The 24,274-nt window shown below is 48.2% G+C and overlaps 1 protein-coding gene across 2 annotated transcripts in view; it reads right to left on the reverse strand.

The window, feature by feature from the left end:
* Nucleotides 1-24,274, reverse strand: part of BTAF1 (B-TFIID TATA-box binding protein associated factor 1) — a 1,094,445-nt gene that overhangs the window by 18,883 nt on the left and 1,051,288 nt on the right. For both annotated transcript variants that reach the window (XM_086922506.1, XM_086922505.1), the window contains exons 35-37: nt 19,304-19,515; nt 3,360-3,519; nt 417-587 (exon numbers count right to left, since the gene is read on the reverse strand). In XM_086922506.1, coding sequence (XP_086778632.1) covers nt 417-587; nt 3,360-3,519; nt 19,304-19,515 — 543 coding nt within the window. The remainder of the gene's footprint in view (nt 1-416; nt 588-3,359; nt 3,520-19,303; nt 19,516-24,274) is intronic.

The following is a 24,274-nucleotide window of genomic DNA, read 5'->3' on the forward strand; positions in this document are numbered from 1 at the left end:
TAGCCCCTCGCTCTTCTTCCTCGGAGTTCTGCAAATGTATCAGCTGGGGAGAGAGCCAAGCTGATGACATTGAGGGGTGGAGGTTTTCCATAAGGGGCCATTTAACATCACACAAACAAGCAACTAGTCATAACACATCTGCTGCATACGTTGGTGGAACACGAAGACACAATTTTCAGTACTGGCTACCAAAACAGTACAAAGTTTGCAGGTCTGGACAAATCAATCCAGATCTTTGCCTCAGTTCCTTTATTTACCACAATGGGGAGTAATTACGGATAGGAAACCGTCACCCATATAAAGCATTTTATGCAGAACAAAAGGAACAATTGGTAGAGCCAAGTGGTGTTCTGTGAGATGTTGACATGTTATAATCATAAAAAATATATTTCATGTTAATGAAAAATAAACGTTACCTTGTCAAGGGTAAAGAGGTCCAACAGCTGATCTGTACCCATGCTCTGCAGGCTTGCATTCTCTTGGCTAATGACTGTGTTAGCAATACTCATTTTAAACTTCTGCAAGCCCATAATTTTCTCTTCCAAAGTGCCTCTTGTTATCAATCGATAAACATTAACAACACGTTTCTGTAAGAAGAAACATGGTCATTTAGAACAAACATTAACTGGTATGCATTACAAAGCACCATTGTGATTGCTTGGCAATCCAGTACAATCAAACGAACAACAAAAATAAAATGTAAAAACAATCTACTAACAGAATTTGTATAGAGAGTATTCACTGTCAACTACTTTTGGAAAGTATGACTTCAATCCACATAGTTGTGGGCTTTCCCATTAACAGGAGACACAGTTATGTGCAATAAATGTGTTTGTCAGCAGACTATTTTATGCTTGTTTAGCAATTAACTACGTTGCAATGGTGCATGCGCCGTAGTTTCCTGTTGGATTCGTACCAAGAAGGATACGGATTCCTACTGCCAGCTTAAAGAGTTAGTGCTCTTGGGAGAAATTGTTTGTCAATTACGTTTTAGACGTGTGTTGCACTTCCGGGTCTTTCATAGTCCAGCAAGTGACTTCTGAAGACTGTGTTCGGCTGTAGGTATAAGAAGGTGTGCAGTTGGGATGGCAATGCTTTGCCAACTATATACGTTTGGTGCTTTGCGCAAGAGGGTGTGCTGGCTCATACGAATTGGTTCTGTGAGGAAACTTTTGCGAGTATGAAGTGTGCTGTTGAAGCAGCAAAATGTTATGAGCTTAGGTCCAGATTACAAGTGCCCTTGTGTGCTGTATGGTGTTTATTGTACCCAAAAGATGCGATACCCCCGATTTAAGAAGTCACTAGGTGAGATAAATTTCACCTTGCACAAGCACTGCTCATGAAAATGGGGCATACCAAATGTTTGTTATTTAAAGCATCAAAAACCGTATTTCTTTCACCAGCTAGATTTTTGCAGGTTTGACCTGCCGAAATTTATAGCAAGAGGAGGACGATATTGCACCCACCCTCCCCCAGTTCGCGCAGGGATTTGAATTTACAGGGACACTAGTAATCAGGCCTAAAAGGTACAGATAGATGCCTAATGGAGCATAAAAGACCATGTCCACTGGGTTTCTGAGTAGGACTGAATACGGTACCCCTCCATCCTGGTCTTGAGTCAAGCTGGGCCCTCCAGCAAGGAGTGCGGTGTTGCAGAGCAACACACATTGCTTTCTATTTGAACTTTACATTACCTTTTGCAAGGTAACGTTTTCTTGGAAAGGAGAACACTGAGGGAAGCCATTGAGGTTCAGAAACCGAGTGTTAGAACATATGTTATGCTAAAAACCACTCCACTCATTGAACCTTATTTAATGGGCTCACTGACCTCGCACAAGAAATTTTTACTAACCAGATTCCGAATGAATAATTTTTATTATTTGCTTGTTAGGCCACGAACAATCACTTTTAAGAAAGTAACAGCTCCCTGAAGCTGCGACGGAAAGTCTCCGCAGGATATGCTGCATTTTATGTTTTTATGTAAATTTTAAACGCTATCTGGTCCCGTTTTTAAAGAAATTTAATTTTTGTCAAATCAGACCTGCCATGATGTATTTACAACTATTACATAGTGATAGTATTCTTTTTGTATTAGAATTCCTGAAATCAATTGTAAAGTACAGAAAATGTTTGGACTCGTAAATAATTTTTTAACTCCTCCTTGCACATGCACTACTCAGTTTAGTATAACCTGTGCTGCAATACTTGCTGTTAGTCAGGTATTATTGTACCTTTTTAAAGATTTTTATTTGATTTGATTTTTAAATAATGAACTTTTGGGATTGCTGTATTGTACTTTTGTGGTTTGCAAACTAAACCGAAATAAAAGTTTTTATTGAATTGAATACCTTTTGCATGTTTTGGTTAAGTAAAAGTTATGTAGGTGTCATTGTATGGTGATAGTTGCCATCTGTGTCAGAGCATTAATTACTCCGAATGTCAAGTATTTATATTTCTTGACATTAGTAGCAACCGAGTGCTGCATGTGTACGCAATGAAAGACAGCAGTCACTATAGTGCTGGTCACCCCAACAGACCTGAGCAGAACCTACAATACACGTCGAATGCCAATTGCTATACACTTAAGCTAAAAGATAGGACAGTTGGAACAGCAATCAAATTTGAGGACTTGAGCTGGACAGGAAATTACCTATTGCTGTTCACTTATGCCAAATGAGTGCAACAGAAATAGAACATAAAAGTTGGGGACATGAATGGAACCCACAAAAGCTTTTAATGCCACATATTATGCATACTATACCCCCCCCCCCCCAAAGCACCTGGCTACCGTGTTGGGTGATTAGTGCGCTAAACAAATCAACATCACTCGGAACAAAACAATGAAAATATTATAGTGAAAAACAATGTACATTGTGATGTGCGGTCTACATGCAAGTGACACAGGGATTCAAAGACACTGCTTCATCTCACTTCCTAAGCATTTCAAACAACCAGAGGGAGGTGGCGGAGCTCCTAGCTACAAAGTCCTATAAAACAATCCATTTAGATAGAACAACTTTGATGTTTTGGAGAAGTTCTTAACTGTATGGTGGAGCTGAAAAAAGGAACGGGGTGTGCGCAGAAGGCAGGAAGTAGAAGTTACAACATAGTGATCATCACAGCAACACTAAAGTAGCAAGGATAGACTCCTGTGGATCTGACACTAATGGGGATTAGAGCTATGTTAAAATATTTCCGAGAACCGGTAAACCGATCTAGAAATATTGCATACTTCTGAAGGTATAAAAGTGGCACACCTCAACAGCGGTCATACCTCTGTCCCAGTGCTGTGCCACTGTAGCTGAATGGTTTGCAACCAGGCCTGTGCTAACATGGGTAACTAACGTATAGAAGGTTACCTGTCCAATTCGATGTGCTCGATCCATTGCTTGCAGGTCTCTCATTGGATTCCAATCATGCTCAACAAAAACCACAGTGTCAGCCCCGGTTAAGTTGAGGCCCAGACCACCAACATGAGTGGTCAGCAGAAGAACATCTATAGATGGATCATTGTTAAATCTGAAACGGAAACAAGTTGAGTTTGTTGAATGGACACCAAGATAATAGATACAACTCCACCAGGCCTCTTTAAGTGAATCCGTTTCCTGTATATTATAAAAGGTATTCACACAGGATAACTTAATTTTACATTTTTTAGCAGAATAAAATCAAACAAAAGAAAAACGGATGAAAACCGCTGTGAACAGTAACCAAAAATTATATTTTTGAAAATATAGACATACTTTTCTTATTATAAAGATAAATAGGGTTTTACAAACTATTACAAAATAAAGTCTGATGTGTCCATACTCATTTGTTTGCACATTCTCTCTGTAGTAAAAGCTGGATGCCCCAATTAGTTTACATGTCAGGTGCGAGCTTTAGGACTTAACTCTGGCAGGTGAGTCTCTTATGTTTAGGGGGTTTGCTACAAGTAAATCTACGAAAGATACCAGTACTGGAGGACTGGAGGTGCAGGTAAGTAACTTTTGTTCTCCAGCAATGATCTTTCACAGATTTACACGCATAAATCAGAAAAGCAAAATGTATACCAATCAGCATATACAAGAATCAGTTTCTGATAGGTAGACAAATATAGGCTCACCTTATTGAAAAGGATGCTGAAGAACTGTCTGTCTCACAGGTGTATCCCTGCTGCTTCTAGGCCAGTGGAGTTGGACAAGAGGTCTAGTGTTAGAATGATTGAACAATATAGCAGAACCATGCAATGTGCCATCTTCTGTCTAGAGAGTAGCTGTCTTCTTGAAGAGGCCTAAAATCCCCTTACAACGAATCTGATTTACAGAAGTCTTTGGCTCTATCAACACAGACTTTAAGACCTCTTCTGACGTCAAACCCACTGGGTGGCTCGACCCTTGAGATCCTCGGGCACACAGGGTCACCCTCGTCTAATTCTCATTGGGCTGTGGGGCACAGGTGCAGTGGTGTCTTTTGGTGTCGGATCCCGGTGCAGGGGTGTCTCGCAGTGGGAGGGGGCCTGCAGAAAGAGGCTGAAGGTGGCAACGAAATCCAGCCTGGGCAAACCCAAGCGTGGGCTTGGCTCGTTTGGGTATGGGAACACCGTTGCCACCGTCACCTACCTTGGACTCTGGCTCCAGAACGCAGGATCATAGGTGCTTTGAGGGGTGGCAGCGGTCACACTCACGTCTTGGTCTTTGCTTAGCAGAAGAGAGGCAAACAGGTCTGCTGGGCCACCCATGAAGTGGGTCTCCCTTTCCCTGAAGTGGCTCGACGTGCAGGCCAGCCTTCCTTGACTTTGGTGTCTCGACTGGGCACACAAAACCTTGACTGCTGCAGGGGGTCTAGTACCCTGGGTATTGGTCCTGTGATGCTCCAGTTGGTCCTGGTGTCCTCTCACTCGGTGGGAGGACAGATTGGACGCTCAGGAGCATTTGGCAAAGAACCGAATTTAATCCCTTAAAGCCCCTGTTCTTAGATGAATGTTATTCAATGTTGACGGCTGCTTAGCAGTTAGTCTAAAATGGGTAACTGATGCTTGATGTTCTATGATGAAAGCGGGGGGTTAACTAACAGATTTGGTAGAAGTTGGGGGGGATAGAGCAGAAAACGGGTGTAGAGCATAATTATTGCACCAAATTTAGAAATGTTTCCACTCTGCCACATGGGTCTATGTCGAGACTATTTGTCTGCAGTCTTAACACCTTGGCTGCTGGAGCAATTCCTGCTGGGTGCTGAAATATTCAGATTCCCATTCTTCATGACGAGCTCAGCTCGTCATAAGCACACGACCAGTGTACTGCATGACGAGCTCAGCTCGTCATGAGCATCGAAGGGGTTAAGGTATGACCAGAGGTGTAATGCATTGTACTCAGAACCGAAGGATCGGTATGAGGAATCTGGCCTTTCAATCAGCACAGCAAATTCAGACATGGTGTTAGTCTGAGCTGCAATGCCTCCCTAAACCAGTACTGTGTAGGCCACATTTGAGCTATCTAGATCAGAAGGCACAGCTATAGTCTCATCTTGCTAAGCGCTCATAGTACTAGGAAAAGTGAAAGAAAGGTGTAAGCAGAGATTCTCAACAATGTTATCAAAAATGCACTCCCCCAACATCCCCAGTATTTCATATCTGCTGGCACAGTATTCACATTCGCGAAGGGATTTGTTTGGCCTGCCCCACTGGTGGAAGAGGGCCCAGATGGCTTTGATTCAGTTCCCAACCATTTCACTCTCAAGAGCCAAAAGGGCCTACTGCGAAAAGTACCTGACCAGAAGTTCCATAGCATCGGATTGAAATTTGAGTATGTTCCTTTCTGTTTTGAGACTCCAAAACTTTCAAGCTCAAATCTCAAAAGCTCCAGAGCCTTTGCAGGGCCAACCAGCAGGAGGTACCCGATCAGCAGTTCCACTGCAGCAGCTATAATTTCAGACTTGCCAAGCGGACCGACCACTGATGCGTGGGCCCCTGTCTACCACTTCAATAGACTATCATTGGCGCAGAATGTTTTTTGGATCCATTTCAGGTAAATCTTTAAAAGTTCATATCTCCGGTTCCACCATTTAGAATTATTTCATTTTGCTCTTATTAAAAAAAAAATGTTTCTCTACAATTTAAAATTAGTTGTGGAATGTTATTAAGTTATGTGTGACTTTTCTACTATGTATGCACTTCTTAAATACTTTACACATTGCCTTTGATTTAGGCCCAATAATTGTGCCGTAACAATGAATTGCAAACAAAACAGGTGATGGACCGAATGTGGATCAATGTCACACATTCACCCCAGTCCGAAGATCTGGGCCCAAATCCATCGTTTTTTTGCACTCCACACCACCCTGGGTTAGACAATGGCGATATGCAAATCAGCTCTGACCCTGTGCCTCATGGGAACAGTCCAGTCCGAACTACAAAAGCCATGTCCTTCCCAGTAACAATGGATTGAGCACAGGTTTTTTTAATTCAGTTTGTTTGACATCTAGTAGGTGGTGGCATTATCCTTTGAGGTGGACACGTGTCCACCCTAATTAATAATCCACTTTCCTACAGCTCTGATGAATGGGAGCCTCTGAGAAGAGTCATGTGTAACTTCGGCAGGTTGACCAGGAACCCTAAAGTTGTAGGAAGATTCGCCGCTGTCATGAGGTGGTCTACGACTGATAGTGAGCCCGCCTTCCATAGCCAGTTGTCTCGGTAGGGGAAGACTGGTACGCCAAATCTCTGATTCTGTGCTGCTGCGAGCAATGCCATCACTTTTATGAACTCCCGAGGGGCACTGGTAAGGCCGAAGGGAAGCACAGAAAACTGAACACCTATGCTTCATAGTGGGCAGAAAGCATTGAGTGTGTGTGACTGCAGGACGGGACTGTGTTTTGCAGGTCCAGCGCTACCATGCAATCTGCTGGATCCAGTGCATATTAAACTTACACAATGAGATCATCCTGAATTTGTTTTTTCAAAAAAATACATTTTAGGACGAAATTGAGTGTTATTTCTAAATTATGACAAAGGCCTCCCTCCTTCTGTGGCACTATGAAATAATGGGAGTAACATCCAGTCCTTATGGTACCCTATCTAGGACTCCATTGTCTAAACCAGCCTCCACATCCTGCTGCAAAAATAGACTAGTGGTCCTCCAAAAGCTGATCCAATGTAGGCAGAATATGTGGCGGTTCTGAAAAGAATGGTATGGCATAACTTTGCAAGACTATTGGAAACATCCATCTTTCAGATGCAATGAATTAACACCTGTGGATGAAAAATGTTATCCTGTCTCCAACAGCTGATGGCAAGCTAAAATATTTTGGTGGCAGTAGCAGGAGAGGTGGGGGACGGACCATTACGCTGAAGTGCTTGTACATAGCGGCTGGATCCCTAGCCTTGAAAGAACTGGGCATCGGTTGCTGTAGAGGTGGACCATGGTGTTGCCTTTCTAATAAGTCGCTCCCAAACCTTTGAAAAGTCCAACATTATTAAACTTCCTGATTGGTGCAGGAAGGCTGAGCGAGTGACATGTGGCCTTGCTTTAGTTAAAGGACTCCAAGGCCAGGTTTGCCTTATCTCTGAACCCACGATTTCCATCAAATTGCATGTATTAGGGACACTTGAATGACTCAAGAAGTCCGTGGATCACATCAAAGTGTGGAGTCAAAGCACCACACTGGAGCAAACTGACCTCCTCAAGCAGTCAGTGGTGTCGAGCCTAGCAGATGACTTACTTTATTGTGTCTTGACCATCTTGGATGAACTGCACAAGGCTGGTGTGGTGTTCTTCTAGGACTGTCGGAAAGATCTCGCTTACCGTATTCCACAAAGCATGTGAGGCTAGATGAGGAGAACATCCTTTTCCTGAATGCCGCCATAAGTTTGATTCGCTATGGAGAGGCGTAGTAGAGAGTGTGCTAGGATTGAGCCTACTCAGATGCCTGGATCACCAAGCTTACAGGTGTATTGTCTTGTATGAAGGAAGGAGGCAGTTTTTTTTCTGGTACCCTGTATGTTGACTGGTGTGCAAGCGCCAGGCTTGCCACAAGTGCCAGGCTTGCCACAAGTGCTCATCAGTGTGTTAGTCAGGCCTACATTAAAGAGAAGTGGTTCTGTGGAAGTGTGTCCAGGCTGCAGGACTTCAGTCAGGAAATTTGTCTTTACTTTCACAGATGGAAGGTGAAGATCTAGAACTTCAACAGTCCATCAGATCACCACAGCAAAATAAGCAGATTCCGATGTAGAGGTGCCAGTGGGAACATTCAACCCAGAATCCTGGTGTCCTGAAGGTCCATCTAAAGATTGTCCTCAATTATAATTCTATAATATTTCCTTTCATCTCCATCACAATGTTGGCTGTATTCTCAGTTTGAAGGAATAGGAATGCAAAACGTTCTAGATACAGGCAACGTTCTATCAGAGTCAAATGAGATTAGATCGGCTACGTCAAAGGTTGTGGTGGGTAGGACTTTGATTGAGGTAGTGTTTGGTTCACTTCAGCGACCATAAGACAATGGGTTATTCCTCCAGCACTGGGGTCTATGAGTCAGGGACTGACGAGACTCAAGATGCCAAATTCAAAGTCAGGTTGGGATTTTGCTCTGAATTGGAGTGAACCCCACAGTGGAGTCAAGAGGCAGAGATGACAGAGGATAATCTGCCAATTGTAACCTGCCTGGAGCCCTCCTTGAATCCTTAGGGCCTGAAGGCTCACCAGATGGAGCCAGGAAGGATGCAGAGGATACCAAACATGGCTTTTTTTTAAAAAGCCTGAACGTGTTTTGGCGTTGCTGATGCATCTCGAAATTTAGGTTACATCTGTATGAAGTGTTATCGTTTCCTCTGTAGGAGACTGGGAATGAGATCAGGAGGCATCTTGACGTCCTTGTGACTTCTCCTGAAGAGTGGCAGGAAGGAGTGGCACACTTGTGTTTTTTTTTTATTTGGACTTACCTGATGACCTGGGGTGTGAATAGGAGCGTTCACAGGAAGGGCCTCAGAAAAAGGTTCTCGTCCTCAATTTGGAACAGCTGTTATGCACCTTCAGACTGTATGCGGCGATGGAGGGCTTGGCTTTGAGGTCCCAGATAGCCTAGAAATTGATCTAGTGAGTCTCCACAAGACTTGAAGTTGTGCGAAGGCCCTAGACACCACAGACATACCGGATGGAGATCTTTCATAGAAATCTGCTTCTGGAACAAGTTATTTACCTTCGGTATCGATATATCTTTAAGTAACAGTAGTTAGTATTAGATTCCTTACCTTAGAATATCCCCAGGCGTCAGACTGGATCCGGAAATTTTTGTGTAGCAGTACCCTTGCGCGTCGGTAGGCGACGTCTGCGGCTCCGCGTCCGTCATCGGCGTCGTGGGCGCCGTGATGACGTCGGAGTACTTAGACGCCGCCTCCGCGTGCTGACGTCAGATCTTAGACAGTTTTTCCGCGCCAGAAACACAGAGCCATGTTAAAAACCAACACTGGTGCCATTGAAACTAGGGGCCTGAAAGGGGATGACCTTAACCCTAGATATCGGTTCGCAGAATGGGGAGGATGGGTGGGGCGGTAAGGAATCTAATACTAACTACTGTTTCTTACAGATATATCGTTACCGAAGGTAAGTAACTTGTTCATCTGAAAGAAACAGGTTAGTATTAGATTCCTTACCTTAGAATAGATACCCCAGCAATACCAACCCCGGTGGTGGGTCTGCGAACCAATAATCACACCAGAAAGTCCCGGAGGACGGAACGGCCAAAGAAGCCATCCCTCCGGACTTGGCTGTTCAGACAGTAGTGTCTCGCAAACGTGTGCAGAGATGCCCACGTAGCTGCCTGACAGATGTCCTGCAAGGGGACACCCCGGCCCAGGGCAGTGGTAGCCACCGTGGCCCGAGTGGAATGGGCCCTCAGCCCAAGAGGAGGCTCCTTCTTTGCCAAGGAGTAACAAGCCTTGATACACAAGATGACCCATGAGAGATGGTCCGCTTGTGTACCGCCCGTCCCTTCTTAGCGCCCACGTAACCAACAAAGAGTTGGTCATCCACCCGGAATTAGCGTGTGCGATCCAGATAGAATGAGCGCGCACGTTTTGGGTCCAGACGGTGGAGCCGCTCTTCCTCCTTTGAGGGATGCGGAGCCGGAAAGAAGGTGGGCAAGGTGATAGACTGCGCGATGTGGAAGGCCGTGACAACCTTGGGCAGGAAAGAGGGTCTAGTCCGCAACACAACCTTGTCCAGATGGACAGAAAGGAAAGGAGGCTTGGATGAAAGAGCCTGGAGCTCACTCACTCTCCTGGCAGAGGTGATAGCAACCAGAAAAGCAGTCTTCAGAGTAAGAAGGCGGATAGGACAGTTGTGAAGTGGCTCAAAGGGAGCGGACATCAGATAAGTAAGGATCAGGTTCAAGTCCCACTGAGGCATCACAAAAGGAACAGGTGGAAACGTGTGTGTGATGACTTTCAGAAAACGAGTTACAATAGGGGACTTGAACAAAGATGGTTGATCAGGCAGCCTTAGAAAGGCTGAAAGGACAGAAAGGTAGCCCTTGATAGTGCCCAGAGCAGAGCCCTGCTGGGCAAGAGAAAGAAGGAAGAGGGGCAGAGACAGGATCCACAGCCTTTGCTGTGCACCATGCCACAAATCTGTTCCACCTGTAGGCGTATACCGACTTTGTGGAGGGAGGCCTGGCTGCCAGAATGATGTTTCAGACTTCAGGAGGCAAGTCAAATGGCCTCAACTGTCGCCGCTCAATCTCCAAGCATGGAGGTGGAGACTGGACAGGTTTGGGTGGAGGACCGTCCCCATCTGCTGCGACAGAAGCAGTACAAAAGGGGGTGCTGATGGACGGAGCATCTGAATCAATCAAACACTCACACCCAGTCAAAAGATCTGGGTTTAATCCATCACCCTTCTTTAGCCCACTCTGCCACCCCAGTTCAGACATGGCTATATGCAAATCAGTCTGACCCTGTGCCTCATGGGAACAGTCCAGCCCGAACTGCCAAGCCATGTCTTACCTGGACCGGAAACAAGCTTCTGAGGACCGTGGGACGCTTGTAAGGCTGAAGGGGAGCCCTTAAACTGAAAGAGCTTGTGGCCTACCTTGAACCGCAGGTAGCGCCAGTGGGCCGGCAGGACGGGGATGTGGAAATAAGCGTCCTGCATGTCCAACACTACCATCCAATCTCCTGGGTCCAGGGCAGTCAAGATCTGAGCCAGTGTCAGCATTTTGACCTTCTCCTTCCGGAGGAAGCCGTTGACGTTCCGTAGGTTTAAGATAGGGCTTAGGCCCCCTCTGACTTTCTTGGGTACCAGAAAGTAGTGGGAGTAGCAACCACACCCTACTTCTGGCCCAGGAACGCGCTCGATGGCCCCCTTGGCCAAGAGGGCCGTAACTTCCTCCTGCAGAAGCCGCAAAATGATCCCCCGATACGCGGTGTTATTTCGGTGGCATGGCTGGAGGGGTCGTCTCGAAGAGGAGGGAGTAGCCCCTTCAGACGATTTGCAGCACCCACCTGTCCGATGTGACAGTGCGCCAGTGGGAGTGGTGATGGCGAATCCTGCCCCCCACTGGCATCACTTGGACCTGAATGCACGGACTAGGAAGGTTTTGAGGCGGATGCTGCGGGGGAAGGTGTGGACTGGCCTCGCCGTTGTCCCCGACCGCCTCCACAGCGGTTTCCACGGCCGCCACCATGTTGGATGTTAGTCTGCGAAGCGTGGCTGGCAGCACGTGTGGGGGCGCCCCTTCCTTGGCCACGAAAGGAGCGAAAGGCACCCGTTTGCTGGCGCGGGGCCGAGAGGCCCAATGACTTGGCTGTAGCCCTGGACTCCTTAAAGCGCTCAAGCGCATGGTCTGCGCCTTGTCACCGAAAAGGCGACGGACAAACGGCATGTTCATGAGAGTATTATGGCCATCCGCTGAAAAGTTGGCGGACCTCAACCAGGCATGGCGACGAATCGCCACCGTCGTTGCCATCGCTCTGCCCAGTGAATTGGTGGTATCAATCAATCAATCAATCACAGCATTTATATAGCGCACTACTCACCCGGAGGGTCTCAAGGCGCTGGGGAGGGGGGTCCGCTACTGCTCGAACAGCCAGGTCTTGAGCTGCTTCCTGAAGGCGAGGTGGTCCTGGGTCAGGCGGAGGTGGGTCGGGAGGGAGTTCTGGATCCGCTGGAGTCTCTTCTGGAGTTTGGCGGTAGTTTCGGCGTAGAGAGAGTTGCCGTAGTCCAGATGGCTGGTGACGAGGGCCTGGGTGACCGTCTTCCTAGTCTCGGTGGGGATCCACCGGAAGATCTTGCGTAGCATGCGCAGGATGTTGAAGCATGACGAGGAGACGGCGTTGACTTGTCTGGTCATGGAGAGGGAGTAGTCCAGGATGAAGCCCAGGTTGCGTGTGTGGTCTGTTGGTTTGGGTGCGCTGCCCAGGGCGGGGGCCACCAGGAGTCGTCCCAGGCGGAGGGTGAAGATCCCAGGATGAGGACTTCCGTCTTGTCCGAGTTCAGTTTCAGGCGGCTGCTCATCATCCACTTGGCTACGTCTGTCATCCCTTTGTGTAGGTCTGTCATCCCTTCGTGTAGGTATCCAGCCCACACCGGATGGAAAAACGTGCCGCATCTCGTCCCTCCGTAAAGGCATGGGCGAGTTTAGACTTGACCTCCGCCGGGCATTGTGGCAGCACATCCGCGACCGTGTCCCACAGGGAGTGGGTGTAGCGGCCCAAGAGGCATGCAGTGTTGGAAGACCGCAGTCCCAAACTAAGGGAGGAGAATATCTTCTTTCCATAATTCTCATACCTCTTGGATTCCCGATCAGGCGGAGCTGACGGGAATGCGGTCTGGGAGATAGAGGCCTGGCTGACCAGGCTCTCAGGGGTGGGGTGGGTGGACAGGAAAGCAGGGTCGTCCGGGTGGAGGCTTCTGGCCAATTTCCTATCTACAAGCTGACCTGTAGCGGGCCTGGACCAAGTGCCCAAAAGAACGTTGGTTAAGGTCTAATTGCACAAGTTACTACTTGTGTAACGATATATCTGTAAGAGACATTAGTTAGTGATAGATTCCTTACCTTAGAATATCCCCAGGCGTCAGACTGGATCCGGAAAGTTTTGCGTAGCAGTACCCTTGCGCATCGGTAGGCGTCGTCTGCGGCTCCGCGTCCGTCGTCGGCGTCGTGGGCGCCGTGATGACGTCGGAGTACTTAGACGCCGCCTCCGCGTGCTGACGTCAGTTCTTAGCCACAGCTTTTCCGCGCCAGAAGCGCAGAGCCATGACAAAAACCGACACTGGTGCCAAGAAACTAGGGCCCTGAAAGGGGATGACCTTAACCCTAGATATCGGTTCGCAGAACGGGGAGGATGGGTGGGTCGGTAAGGAATCTATCACTAACTAATGTCTCTTACAGATATATCGTTACACAAGTAGTAACTTGTGCATCTGAAAGAGACACGTTAGTGATAGATTCCTTACCTTAGAATAGATACCCCAGCAATACCATCTCCGTGGTGGTGGGTCTGCGAACCAATATTTACACCAGAAAGTCCTGGAGAACGGAGCGGCCAAAGTAGCCGTCTCTCCGGACTTGACGATCCAGGCAGTAGTGCCTAGCAAACGTGTGCAACGAGGCCCACGTAGCTGCCTGGCAAATGTCCTGCAAGGGCACACCTCGGCCCAAGGCAGTTGTAGTGGCCGTGGCTCGAGTGGAATGAGCCCGCAGCCCAACAGGTGGTTCCTTCTTAGCCAAGGAGTAACACGCCTGGATGCACATGATAATCCATCGAGAAATGGTCCTCTTGTGCATCGCTTTCCCTTTCTTAGCGCCCGCGTACCCAACAAAGAGCTGATCATCCACCCGGAACTGGCGTGTGCGATCCAGATAGAACGAGAGCGCACGTTTTGGGTCCAGACGGTGGAGCCTCTCCTCCTCTCTCGAGGGGTGCGGAGGCGGAAAGAAGGTGGGCAATGTGATGGACTGCCCAATGTGGAAGGCCGTGACCACCTTTGGCAAGAAGGAGGGCCTAGTCCTCAAAACAACCTTGTCCGGATGGACTGAAAGGAAAGGGGGCTTACAAGAGAGGGCCTGGAGCTCACTCACTCTCCTGGCAGAGGTGATGGCTACCAGGAAGGCAGTCTTCAAAGAAAGAAGGCGAAGCGGACAGTTATGAAGTTGCTCAAAGGGAGCGCACATCAGAAAGGTCAGAACCAGGTTCAAGTCCCACTGAGGCATCACGAAAGGAACGGGAGGAAAGGTATGAGTGATGCCCTTCAGAAATCTGTTAACTATGGGGGACTTGAACAAAGAAGGTTGGTCAGGCAGCCTCAGAAAGGCTGAAAGAGCCGAAAGATAGCCCTTGATAGTGCCCAAAGCAGAGCCCTGCTGGGCAAGAGAAAGAAGGAAGAGAAGAATCTCAGAGAGAGGGGCATTGAGAGGATCCACAGCCTTTGCTGTGCACCATGCCACAAATTTGTTCCACCTGCAGGCGTATACCGTTTTCGTGGAGGGACGCCTGGCTGCCAGAATGATGTTGCAAACTTCAGGAGGCAAGTCAAATGGCCTCAACTGTCGCCGCTCAATCTCCAAGCATGGAGGTGGAGACTGGACAGGTTCAGGTGGAGGACCGTCCCCTGCTGCTGCGACAGAAGGTCCTCCCGAAGAGGCAGACGAACCGGGGGATCGACTGACATACTGAGTAGCTCGGGATACCAGTACCTTCGTGCCCAGTCCGGAGCCACAAGGATGACTTGTGCTCGGTCGCGCTTGATCTTCTTCAGCACTCTGGGCAGAAGAGGTATAGGCGGAAAGGCGTACAACAGACCGCAGCTCCACTCGCGACGAAAAGCGTCGCCGAGCGAGTGCCGCCTTGGAATTCCAACGCGCAGAACTGATGACATTGCGCGTTCTCTTCGGTGGCGAATAGATCTAACCAAGGCTCTCCCCAACGCAGAAAGAGGCCTTGCGCCACGTCCGAGTTCAGACGCCATTCGTGATCCATAGAGCACCGACGGCTGAGTTAGTCCGCCCTGGCGTTCAGAGAACCTGCCAGGTGTTGAACCACCAGAGTCACGCCCTGATGTTCCAGCCATTGCTAGAGGCGCAGAGCCTCCTGGCATAGGGTCCACGACCCCACCCCGCCTTGTTTGTTGCAGTACCACATGGCGGTGGTGTTGTCCGTGAACACCTGCACTGCACTCCCTCGGACAGACGGGAGGAATGCTTTCAGTGCCAGACGAATCGCCCGCAGCTCCAACAGATTGATATGGAGCCGGGACTCCGCCGGAGACCAGAGTCCTCTGATCCCCGCCTCTCCCAAGTGGCCACCCCAGCCCTGGAGGGACGCGTCCGTCACAACTACGTGCTCCGGTTGGGGAAGGGAGTGGGATCTGCCGTTGACCCAATTGCGGTCCGTGAGCCACCACTGCAGCTGTCTCGCAGTGCCCTCCGAGATCAGGACATGGTCGGAAAGGTTGCCCCGGTGCTGGGCCCACTGAAACTTCAGGTCCCACTGCAGAGCCCGCATCCGCCACCGTGCGTGATGCACCAGAAGGATGCAGGAGGCCATCAGCCCCAGAAGCCGCAGCGTCAGCTTGACCGAAATCCGGGATAACGGCCTGAAGATCGTGATCAGGGCCTGAATATCCCGGACTCGCTGTTTGGGCGGGTAAACCCTAAACTGCGCCGAGTCGAGAACCGCTCCGATGAAAAGGAGCTTCTGAGAGGGGCACAGGTGTGACTTCGGCACATTGATGGAGAATCCCAGCCTGTGCAGGAAATCCGCCGTAGTCTAGAGGTGGTTGACGACTGCCTGGGGCGAGCCCGCCTTCAACAACCAGTCTAGGTAGGGGAAGACTGAAACCCCTAACCTGCGCAGGTGAGCTGCGACCACCGCCATCACCTTCGTGAACACCCGTGGGGCGCTTGTAAGGCTGAAGGGGAGCACGGTAAACTGAAAGTGCTCGAGGCCTACCGTGAACCGCAGGTAGCGCCGGTGGGCCGGCAGGACGGGGATGTGGAAATACGCATCCTGCAAGTCCAACGCTACCATCCAGTCTCCTGGGTCTAGGGCAGCTAAGACCTGAGCCAGTGTCAGCATTTTGAACTTCTCCTTCCGGAGGAAGCCGTTGACGTTCCTCAGATCCAAGATAGGGCGTAGGCCCCCTTTGCCCTTCTTGGGTACCAAGAAGTAGTGGGAGTAGCAACCACAACCTACTTCTGGCCCAGGAACGCGCTCGATGGCCCCCTTGGCCAAGAGGGTCGAAACTTCCTCCTGCAGGAGCCGCAAATGATCCCCCGATACGCGGTGGTGTTGCGGTGGCATGGCTTGAGGGGTCGTCTCGAAGGGGAGGGAGTAGCCCCTTCGGACGATCTGCAGCACCCACCTGTCCGAAGTGACTGTGCGCCAGTGAGAGTGGTGATGGCGAACCCTGCCCCCCACTGGCGTCACATGGGCCGAAAAGCACGGACTAGGAGGGTTTAGAGGGTGATGCTGCGGGGGCAGGTGTGGACTGGCTCCGCTTGCCTCCCTGACCGCCTCCACGGCGGTTTCCACGGCCGCCACCGCGCTGGACGACAGTTTGTGGCGAGTGGCTGGCGGCACGTGTGGAGACGCCCCTTCCTTGGCCACGAAAGGAGCGAAAAGCAGCCACTTGCTGGCGTGGGGCCGAGAGGCCCAAGGACTTGGCCGTAGCCCTGGAGTCCTTAAAGCGCTCAAGCGCGTGGTCTGCCTTGTCGCCAAAGAGGCGACGGCCATCGAACGGCATGTCCATGAGGGTATTCTGGACATCAGCCGAGAAGTTGGCGGATCTGAGCCAGGCGTGGCGTCGAATCGCCACCGTCGTAGCCATCGCTCTGCCCAACGAATCAGTTATGTCCAGTCCGCACCTGATCGAATATTTCGCTGCGTCCCGGCCCTCCACCAGGGCTTGGCCGAGTTTGGCCCGTACCTCCAACGGACACTCTGGCAGCAATTCCGCCACCGTTTCCCATATAGAATGGGTGTAACGGCCCAAGAGGCATGCGGTGTTGGAAGACCGCAGTCCACAGCTAAGGGACGAGAAGACCTTCTTGCCAAAGGCCTCGTACCTCTTGGATTCCCGATCAGGGGGAGCCGACGGGAAGGCGGTCTGGGAGTTAGAGGCCTGGATAACCAGACTCTCGGGGGTGGGGTGGGTGGACAGGAAACATGGGTCGCCCGGAGCCGGGCGGTGGCGTCTGGCCACGTTCCTATCTACAGGCGAACCTGTAGCGGGCCTGGAACAAGTGCCCAAAAGAACGTCCGACAAGGCCTCATTAAACGGCAGCATAGGCTCCATGGAGCTTGACTGCGGCTTAAGGACCTCAGTGAGGAGGTTAGTCCTCACGGCCGCGACGGGGAGCTCAAGGGCCAAGGCCTTAACCGCCCACGTCAACACCACACTGAAGGATGCCCCCTCCTCCATAACCACAGTAGGAGGCGAGACAAAACCAGTGTCTGGCGAAGTGTCCAGACCACTGGCATCCCCAAGACCTGTCCAGTCCTCCTGGGACTGACTCACGTGTCAGAGGGTCCTCAGACCCCTCCCAATACTCCTCATCACCCATCCGCTGATAATCAGGGTTGTCAAACGATGGGGCTGGTTCATTGAAGTAAAACTCCCCAAGCGGCGTCGAGAGCGGCGCCCAGCGGTGCCGGAACCGGGTCCAGGGAGGCATCGGGGACGGCGCCGCCCGAGGACGGCGCCGGAGGTGACACCTGAGGGACCGGCGCCGATGAGGAGTCAGGTCGACCGGCGACGATCCGGATCCAGTGGGGCCCTGCGGCGCCGGGCCGAAGGCGTCGGCAGTCGAAGCAACCGCCGGCGTTGGGGCCGGAGCACCCAACCCGCTAGGGCCCCCAGACGGGTCCGCTGGGCCCGGAGGCGCCGCGGAGACCGCCGGAGGAGTGAGGGACCTCATGGCCATGAGGAAACGCTCGATCTCCTCCGGCGTTGCTTGCTGCCCAGGGACCGGAGGGTATGGGGCAGGTCGCGACGCCCGCAACTCAGACGGAGCCGCGTCATGAGTATAATGGCGTAATGGCGACTCCCAGAGCTATGATGGCTCTGACCCCGGGACCTGTCCCTCAACCTTCGTCCGGACCGGGACCTCTCGCGGCGCGGAGCCGACTGCCGGAGTTCGAGCTGCTTGCGGGACCGCTCCCGCCTAGCTTTCGAAGTCAGGGCCCGGCAGTCGGAGCAGGCCTTGTCGTCTTGATCGACGCCGAGACAGTGGAGGCACCGGCGGTGAGGGTCGGTGACCGACATCAGTCCGTCGCAGTCCTCACAGGGCTTGAAACCTGGCATCCCTACTGGCACCGTTCGGAGTCGAAGACTCAAAAAAGGATCAAAAGAGATCACAACAAAGTTTAGTCAAAAAGTGACTAAGGTACCACTTTTTCCGGATCTGTGCTGCTGGCGCGGAAAAAAAGAACCGACGTCAGCACGCGGAGGCGGCGTCTAAGTACTCCGACGACGTCATCACGGCGCCCACGACACTGACAACGGACGCTGAGCCGCAGACTACGACTACCGACGCGCAAGGGTACTGCTACGCAAAAATTTCCTGATCCAGTCGGACGCCTGGGGATATTCTAAGGTAAGGAATCTAATACTAACCTGTTTCTTTCAGATAGAGTCCTTACAACATTTAAACTCTGTAGTCTTGCAGACTGAAGGAATATACATAAGAAAAACTCTTTAAAAGGAAAACAAAGTTGAGAAAGCGAGCTAAGGAATCGCATCTGAAAGCACAGAAAGAACACATTTTATGTCACACTGCAGGGATGGCGCACATATATAAGGCTCCAGCATCACTTCTGGGGTGGGAAAAAGTCAATGCGGAGCTGCACAATGGGAATAATGCTGAGAAAAACCTCCTAATCAGTTTGTTGCTTGGTGTATTAAAAATGGGCCCGATTCACAGAATGAACTTAAGACTCAATCCTAAACTTACTACTATTTTGGTATTCACAGAATGCACTTACTACTTTTGGCATTCACAGAATGAACTTACTACTTTTGGTATTCACAGAAGTTAGGATTTTGTCTTAAGTCTGTCTTAAGTCAGTCTTAAGTCTGTCTTAAGACAAACTTAAGACAAAATCCTAACTTCTGTGATACCAAAAATAGTAAGTTCATTCTGTGAATGCCAAAAGTAGTAACTGCATTCTGTGAATACCAAAATAGTAGTAAGTTTAAGATTGAGTCTTAAGTTCATTCTGTGAATCGGGCCCAATGTGAGGAATCTACAGTAAGAAGTATTCATGCGAAAAAATCTTTTTGAATCGATCTGAAAATAAACATCACTTTTATAATAAAAGCACTCTTACCGAGACACAATAGATTGCCGCTGACCAGCAGGTATGCTTCCATCTAAACGCAAGTATGTGACGGATGGCAAATGAGGTTTCAGGAGATCATGTTCAACAATATCCAGCATGCTTTTGAGTTGGCAGAAGATTAGTAATCTGTGTTGTGCCACAACAGCTTCAGTACCTCCTTCTGATGTCCCACCATTGCCTAAGCCACAATCAAGTAGAAGCTTTGAAAGAAAGCACATTGCGTTTTACTTAACAGGGATATTGCAAGAACAGTGAAAATAATATGAATTTCTTTAAAAAGTAATTAAATGATTCCTATTATCTCAAAGTCTTTGATCTGAAATCAACCCAACATTAGGACATATTACTACTTAACAAAAACAATGAGATGTGTACTAGTCTAGGCAAAGTTTCTACACCCCGGAACAAAGGAAAGGGCATTTACACAGTCAGAGCTTGACAGTAGAACCCGCCTAGCATTTCAAGGGTTTTTAAGACATTCCAGTTACTGATTGGCACTTTACACAGCTATCAAAACAAGACATAAGAGGATATATAATGCATAAAAGCTTTGGAGCTATTAGGGCTGATCCTAACAATGAAACTTCTTGGGCAGAAAAAAAAACAAATTGCTTGGGTGACTATGAGACGAGAAGTAGGAGTTATCCATTTAGTTTTGATATTGAGGTGATCAAAAATTCCAAGGTATGTATCATATAGCCAACATTTTGGGAACGGAGTTTCATGTCCAGGATTAGGTATGTGTGCAAGGTAACTCACTGAACATGATTTCTGATAAATGTGGCCATTCTGAGACGGGCAGAGAAGGTTCTTCCAAACTGGATGTCTTTAGCTTAGGCTTCTACATACTCTTGAGACTGGCTCACTGGTTTGTAGTCCTGGAGGTCAGCTATTTGGCTTGAGATTATTTTGAACAAATGCACCGATCCACAAAAGTGATGCTGAAGGAGGGGGTAGTTATTCTATATTGTAGCCACAGAAGCAAATTTAAGTTTCTCTTATCTAATTTGATTTTACAAAGGCAACCTTATCATGTTATCACAATGCTTAGTTGCCAACAGGAAGCCAACATTCTGAACACAGGTAGCCTGACTGGCCGATATCCTTAAATCCGCTATACAGCATAAAAATATAAAAGACAAACAGGCATAAAAAACAAAGTAAGCAAGGCACATAAAACATGACTGAAGCAGATACAATGTTAGCCACACATGCTTTTATCACTTTGTAAGTACACTAGACCTTAAATCTCTTGATACTTTCTTATACTATACGCATTCTGGCTCAGCAATGTGAAAAAGTTAGCATCTGAAATAATTTTCCTCTCTTGCTGTGTATCCCCAAATATGAAGATGCTTCAAGAAGGGTTTTCTGCAGTACCATCCAGTAGTCTGCTTCAGTCAAAATACTAGCTCAAGTTTCTTTTACTCTCTCCCAACTCCCAAAGCAGAATAGACAATTATCTCTAGGTAGACTGTTACACTCATCCAGCCCATTGCTTCCACTTGCACAAATCCAAACCTTTACTAGAAGCTTGTCTAGAGAGATGTTGGGTTTCTTTCCTGTCTGACAGAAATGTATCTTGGGGCCGCTTGTCTTGCTAAAGCAAACAAACAATAGCCACACATGCTGTTTGGCCCTATTAAGGAATATAGGGCTTTGCAACATTCATTTTCCTACAGAACTGACAAACTGGTCTACTGATCACAACTCGGGGTTTCCTGAATTTCACATCTCTGCTAGCGGACACGCACCAGTCTCTTGGATCCAGCACCTATTGATCTCCTGAACCAAGTCTAACACCAGCACACCTTAGCAGCGGACTCTGATCAGTAGAGCGGTACTAAAAGACCCATTCCCCTTACATTTCTGTTCTGGTTGGGAACCCTGCACAGGCAAGGACTATTTGTCCGGCCTCAAAGTATGAGGCTTTGAATGCCCCGATCTCTCCACCTTCCTTGACTTTGGGGAGATGATACTCATGTCGCTTCTGTCTGACCCTGTAGGCACCTTCTAGGACTATTTTTTAAAAATTCTTTTTATTTGAATAACCAGCTCCATAACATTGCACATCAGTTAGCAACGGAAGTTCATTGACAATCATTATTGAAATCAACCACAGCTTCACCCTTCTAGGACTATTAATCCGCGAGAGAAAATAAGCTGTGTATGTGTGAAACAATGAGATTCAGGGGAACCATGACATGGAGTAGTAAATCTAGCCTCTTAAGACCATGAACTCTTACAAGTCTCTGCTCTGATGATCCATTCCTACTGGGCTGAGAATCCGGGATTGCAGCCAGCAACAGATAGTTATTGCTGTCTTGGGGGATTGGGCCCTGCTACCTTACAAATATCCTGTAGAAATTCCTGCCACACCTTGTCACCACTTCAGCTTGACCTTCCTTTTAAATCTGATCTTTAACAGGTGGTATCTATGCCTTGATGGCAGAAATTCAGTCCAATAATGTGAAGCCTTTACCTGGTATCCTTGGGTACAGTGAAGACAGGGTCCTGCTTGCACACATTGCTATGTTAGCATAAGCTTATTAGAAGTTTAAACACCATTTTGCCACTTTGCAGCTTTTGCACACAACACTACATGTAACTGTTGTTGTAAGTTAAACTGCTTGATTTTCCTCGCATGAGAACAGCTTGTTTTTAACATCCCTAGACTTACATCGCGACCTTAGTCTGTACACTTTGTGCAGAAGCCTTCAAGATCACCATATCAATGTATGCTGTTATTCAGGTTGATCGGCTCACGCTCTAGACACAACACGAACACAGCTGCAGCTAACTGAAATTCTAGTGCATTTAATATTGCACTGCATGCATGATTAGAGAGCACTTGGAGAAAACCTTTTCCAGTGAGAGAGCTTTTGCTGATCCTGTGATGTGATTCACCACTGCTGATCTTGGAGGTATGGGGTTCCCCATTGAAGCCTAAGAGACCTTCTATTATTATAAAACCCAGTTCTTAGCAGGGGACGGTGGTTCACAAGGGGCTATATGACCTGTTTCCACTATCATTATAACATGATTTCTCCCTTTGTGTTTTATGGAATTGTAACAATGCTGATCATATTATTTTTAATCATATGCCTGCTTATGTTAGCAAAAATACTGCATCTTAGAGCAAGTCGTTGATGATATTTATCTCACAAACGACATTATGGCCGCATCTGTGTCGCGTTGACCGCATCATTGTTATGTTTGCGGATTTTAGGTACTGGCAGGAACTGGCTGGCCTATCTATATAGCGTTCAACATGCACTTAATAATCTCCCTAGAAGGTCTCTGGGTGGGCGGACCCCTTAGGAAAGGCTCTTTGGCATAAAGATGTTTGTTACGGACCTTGAGGGTCTAGACATGGCGGCATCAGCTGCACTATGATGAAGATGATCATTCTGCTGTATTACAGAACCTACAAGACCCTTGTGACAGTCTTGCAAAGGAACATTTGCCCTCCACATCTGATGCAACACTTCAGATTCTGGTAGTTGGCTGGCTACCACGAGTCGGTGACCTGGCCCGTGAGAAGGTGGAGAACAAGGAGGAGTTCGGCCCCTCATATCGTGCACCAGTTCCTGTGCTTGGAGTGCAAGGTACAGGAACAGTAATTTTACCTCCACTTCCCCTTCGCAAGGATAACAGGTACATCTCCATTGACAAAGTCAAACTACGAGTGGCCGATTCTTCTTAGTATGACACAAGCGGTCTCAATGCTGAGAAATTCTGTTTTGGCTCCCGCGAGTACAAACAGGCGTGACGCTGCCGTTGAGATGCATACAGTTACTAATCCATTATTGAATCCACCGGCTGGTGATCCCTATGAAGATAGTGAGTATACCTATCCTACAGATGTACGTTGCCTGGTGTGCAGACATGTGCAGTTGACCAGTCACGTTTTTCATTTGACACTAACTCTACAACGCCGAGTACCCCATCGAAAATTTCAATTTTTGCTGTTTGGTTTAAAAGGCATTTTTTAATACCCCATTGGACATTTGGCTGGTGCTTTTTTCAATGTTTTTATTCATGTCAATTGGGTTTGTATTGTATTTTTTCGTCTAATAAATGGACATTATGTTAAAGAATGATCTACAATTAGATTACTTGATGGAACTTTGGCGCCCCACTACTCGTCCCACATCATGAAGAGGGAACAGACTTTTGTCAACATCACGACTTGGCCTGTATTAGATTGGATTGTGTGTAATGCTGTTAAATTTCAGTTACACTGCCCTACAGAGGTTATAAATGTCCCCCAATGTACTTCGTGTTTTAATGGGGGATGTTGTAAAACAAAACATACGCTCTGACTGGGATGTCCAAGCCGTAGACGCTCTTTTTTCTGATTTGAAATATTATGCTGCCTTTGATGCTGAAAATTTGTACTTAGACTCAGCTAATTATGCAGACTTATTTCGCTACCGACACTGTGGCAATCATTTCTTGCATAAAGCACACACACGTTTAGAAATGTGGTAAATTACACACAATGGGAAAATTGTCCAGCTCCCATTGAAGGCAGCTCAAAAACTCTTTTGAAAAAGTTTACTTATTTTACTGATTTTAATCAATCCAATCTGGACGCCTTTTATTTTAAGATGACTGCTAAGTCCTCTTCCAAAGTTAGAATCATGCAAACTAAATTACTGTATTCAAAGTCCTTTATCGATCAATTAGCTATAGGGGATAGGTGCTGTGGAAAGATACTACTGATCTTAAATTTGTTTGGGGGGCAAAAAGCTGGCAAGTGCAGGGCACTGAAGCTTTGCCTCGTGCATGTCTCATCCCAAACTATATGTTGTTTTTGAACTCGAGTATTTCACAAACTACTTTTTTGGGATTGGCTACAACTAAAAAATTAAATACCCTTCTATTCCTGAATTTGGGGGAATACTCTACATGGTACAATAATACCAGGGCTCGAAAAATCAAAAAAATGGAACT

Source organism: Lissotriton vulgaris, chromosome 5, assembly GCF_964263255.1.
Source record: "Lissotriton vulgaris chromosome 5, aLisVul1.2, whole genome shotgun sequence".
Classification (NCBI taxonomy): domain Eukaryota; kingdom Metazoa; phylum Chordata; class Amphibia; order Caudata; family Salamandridae; genus Lissotriton; species Lissotriton vulgaris.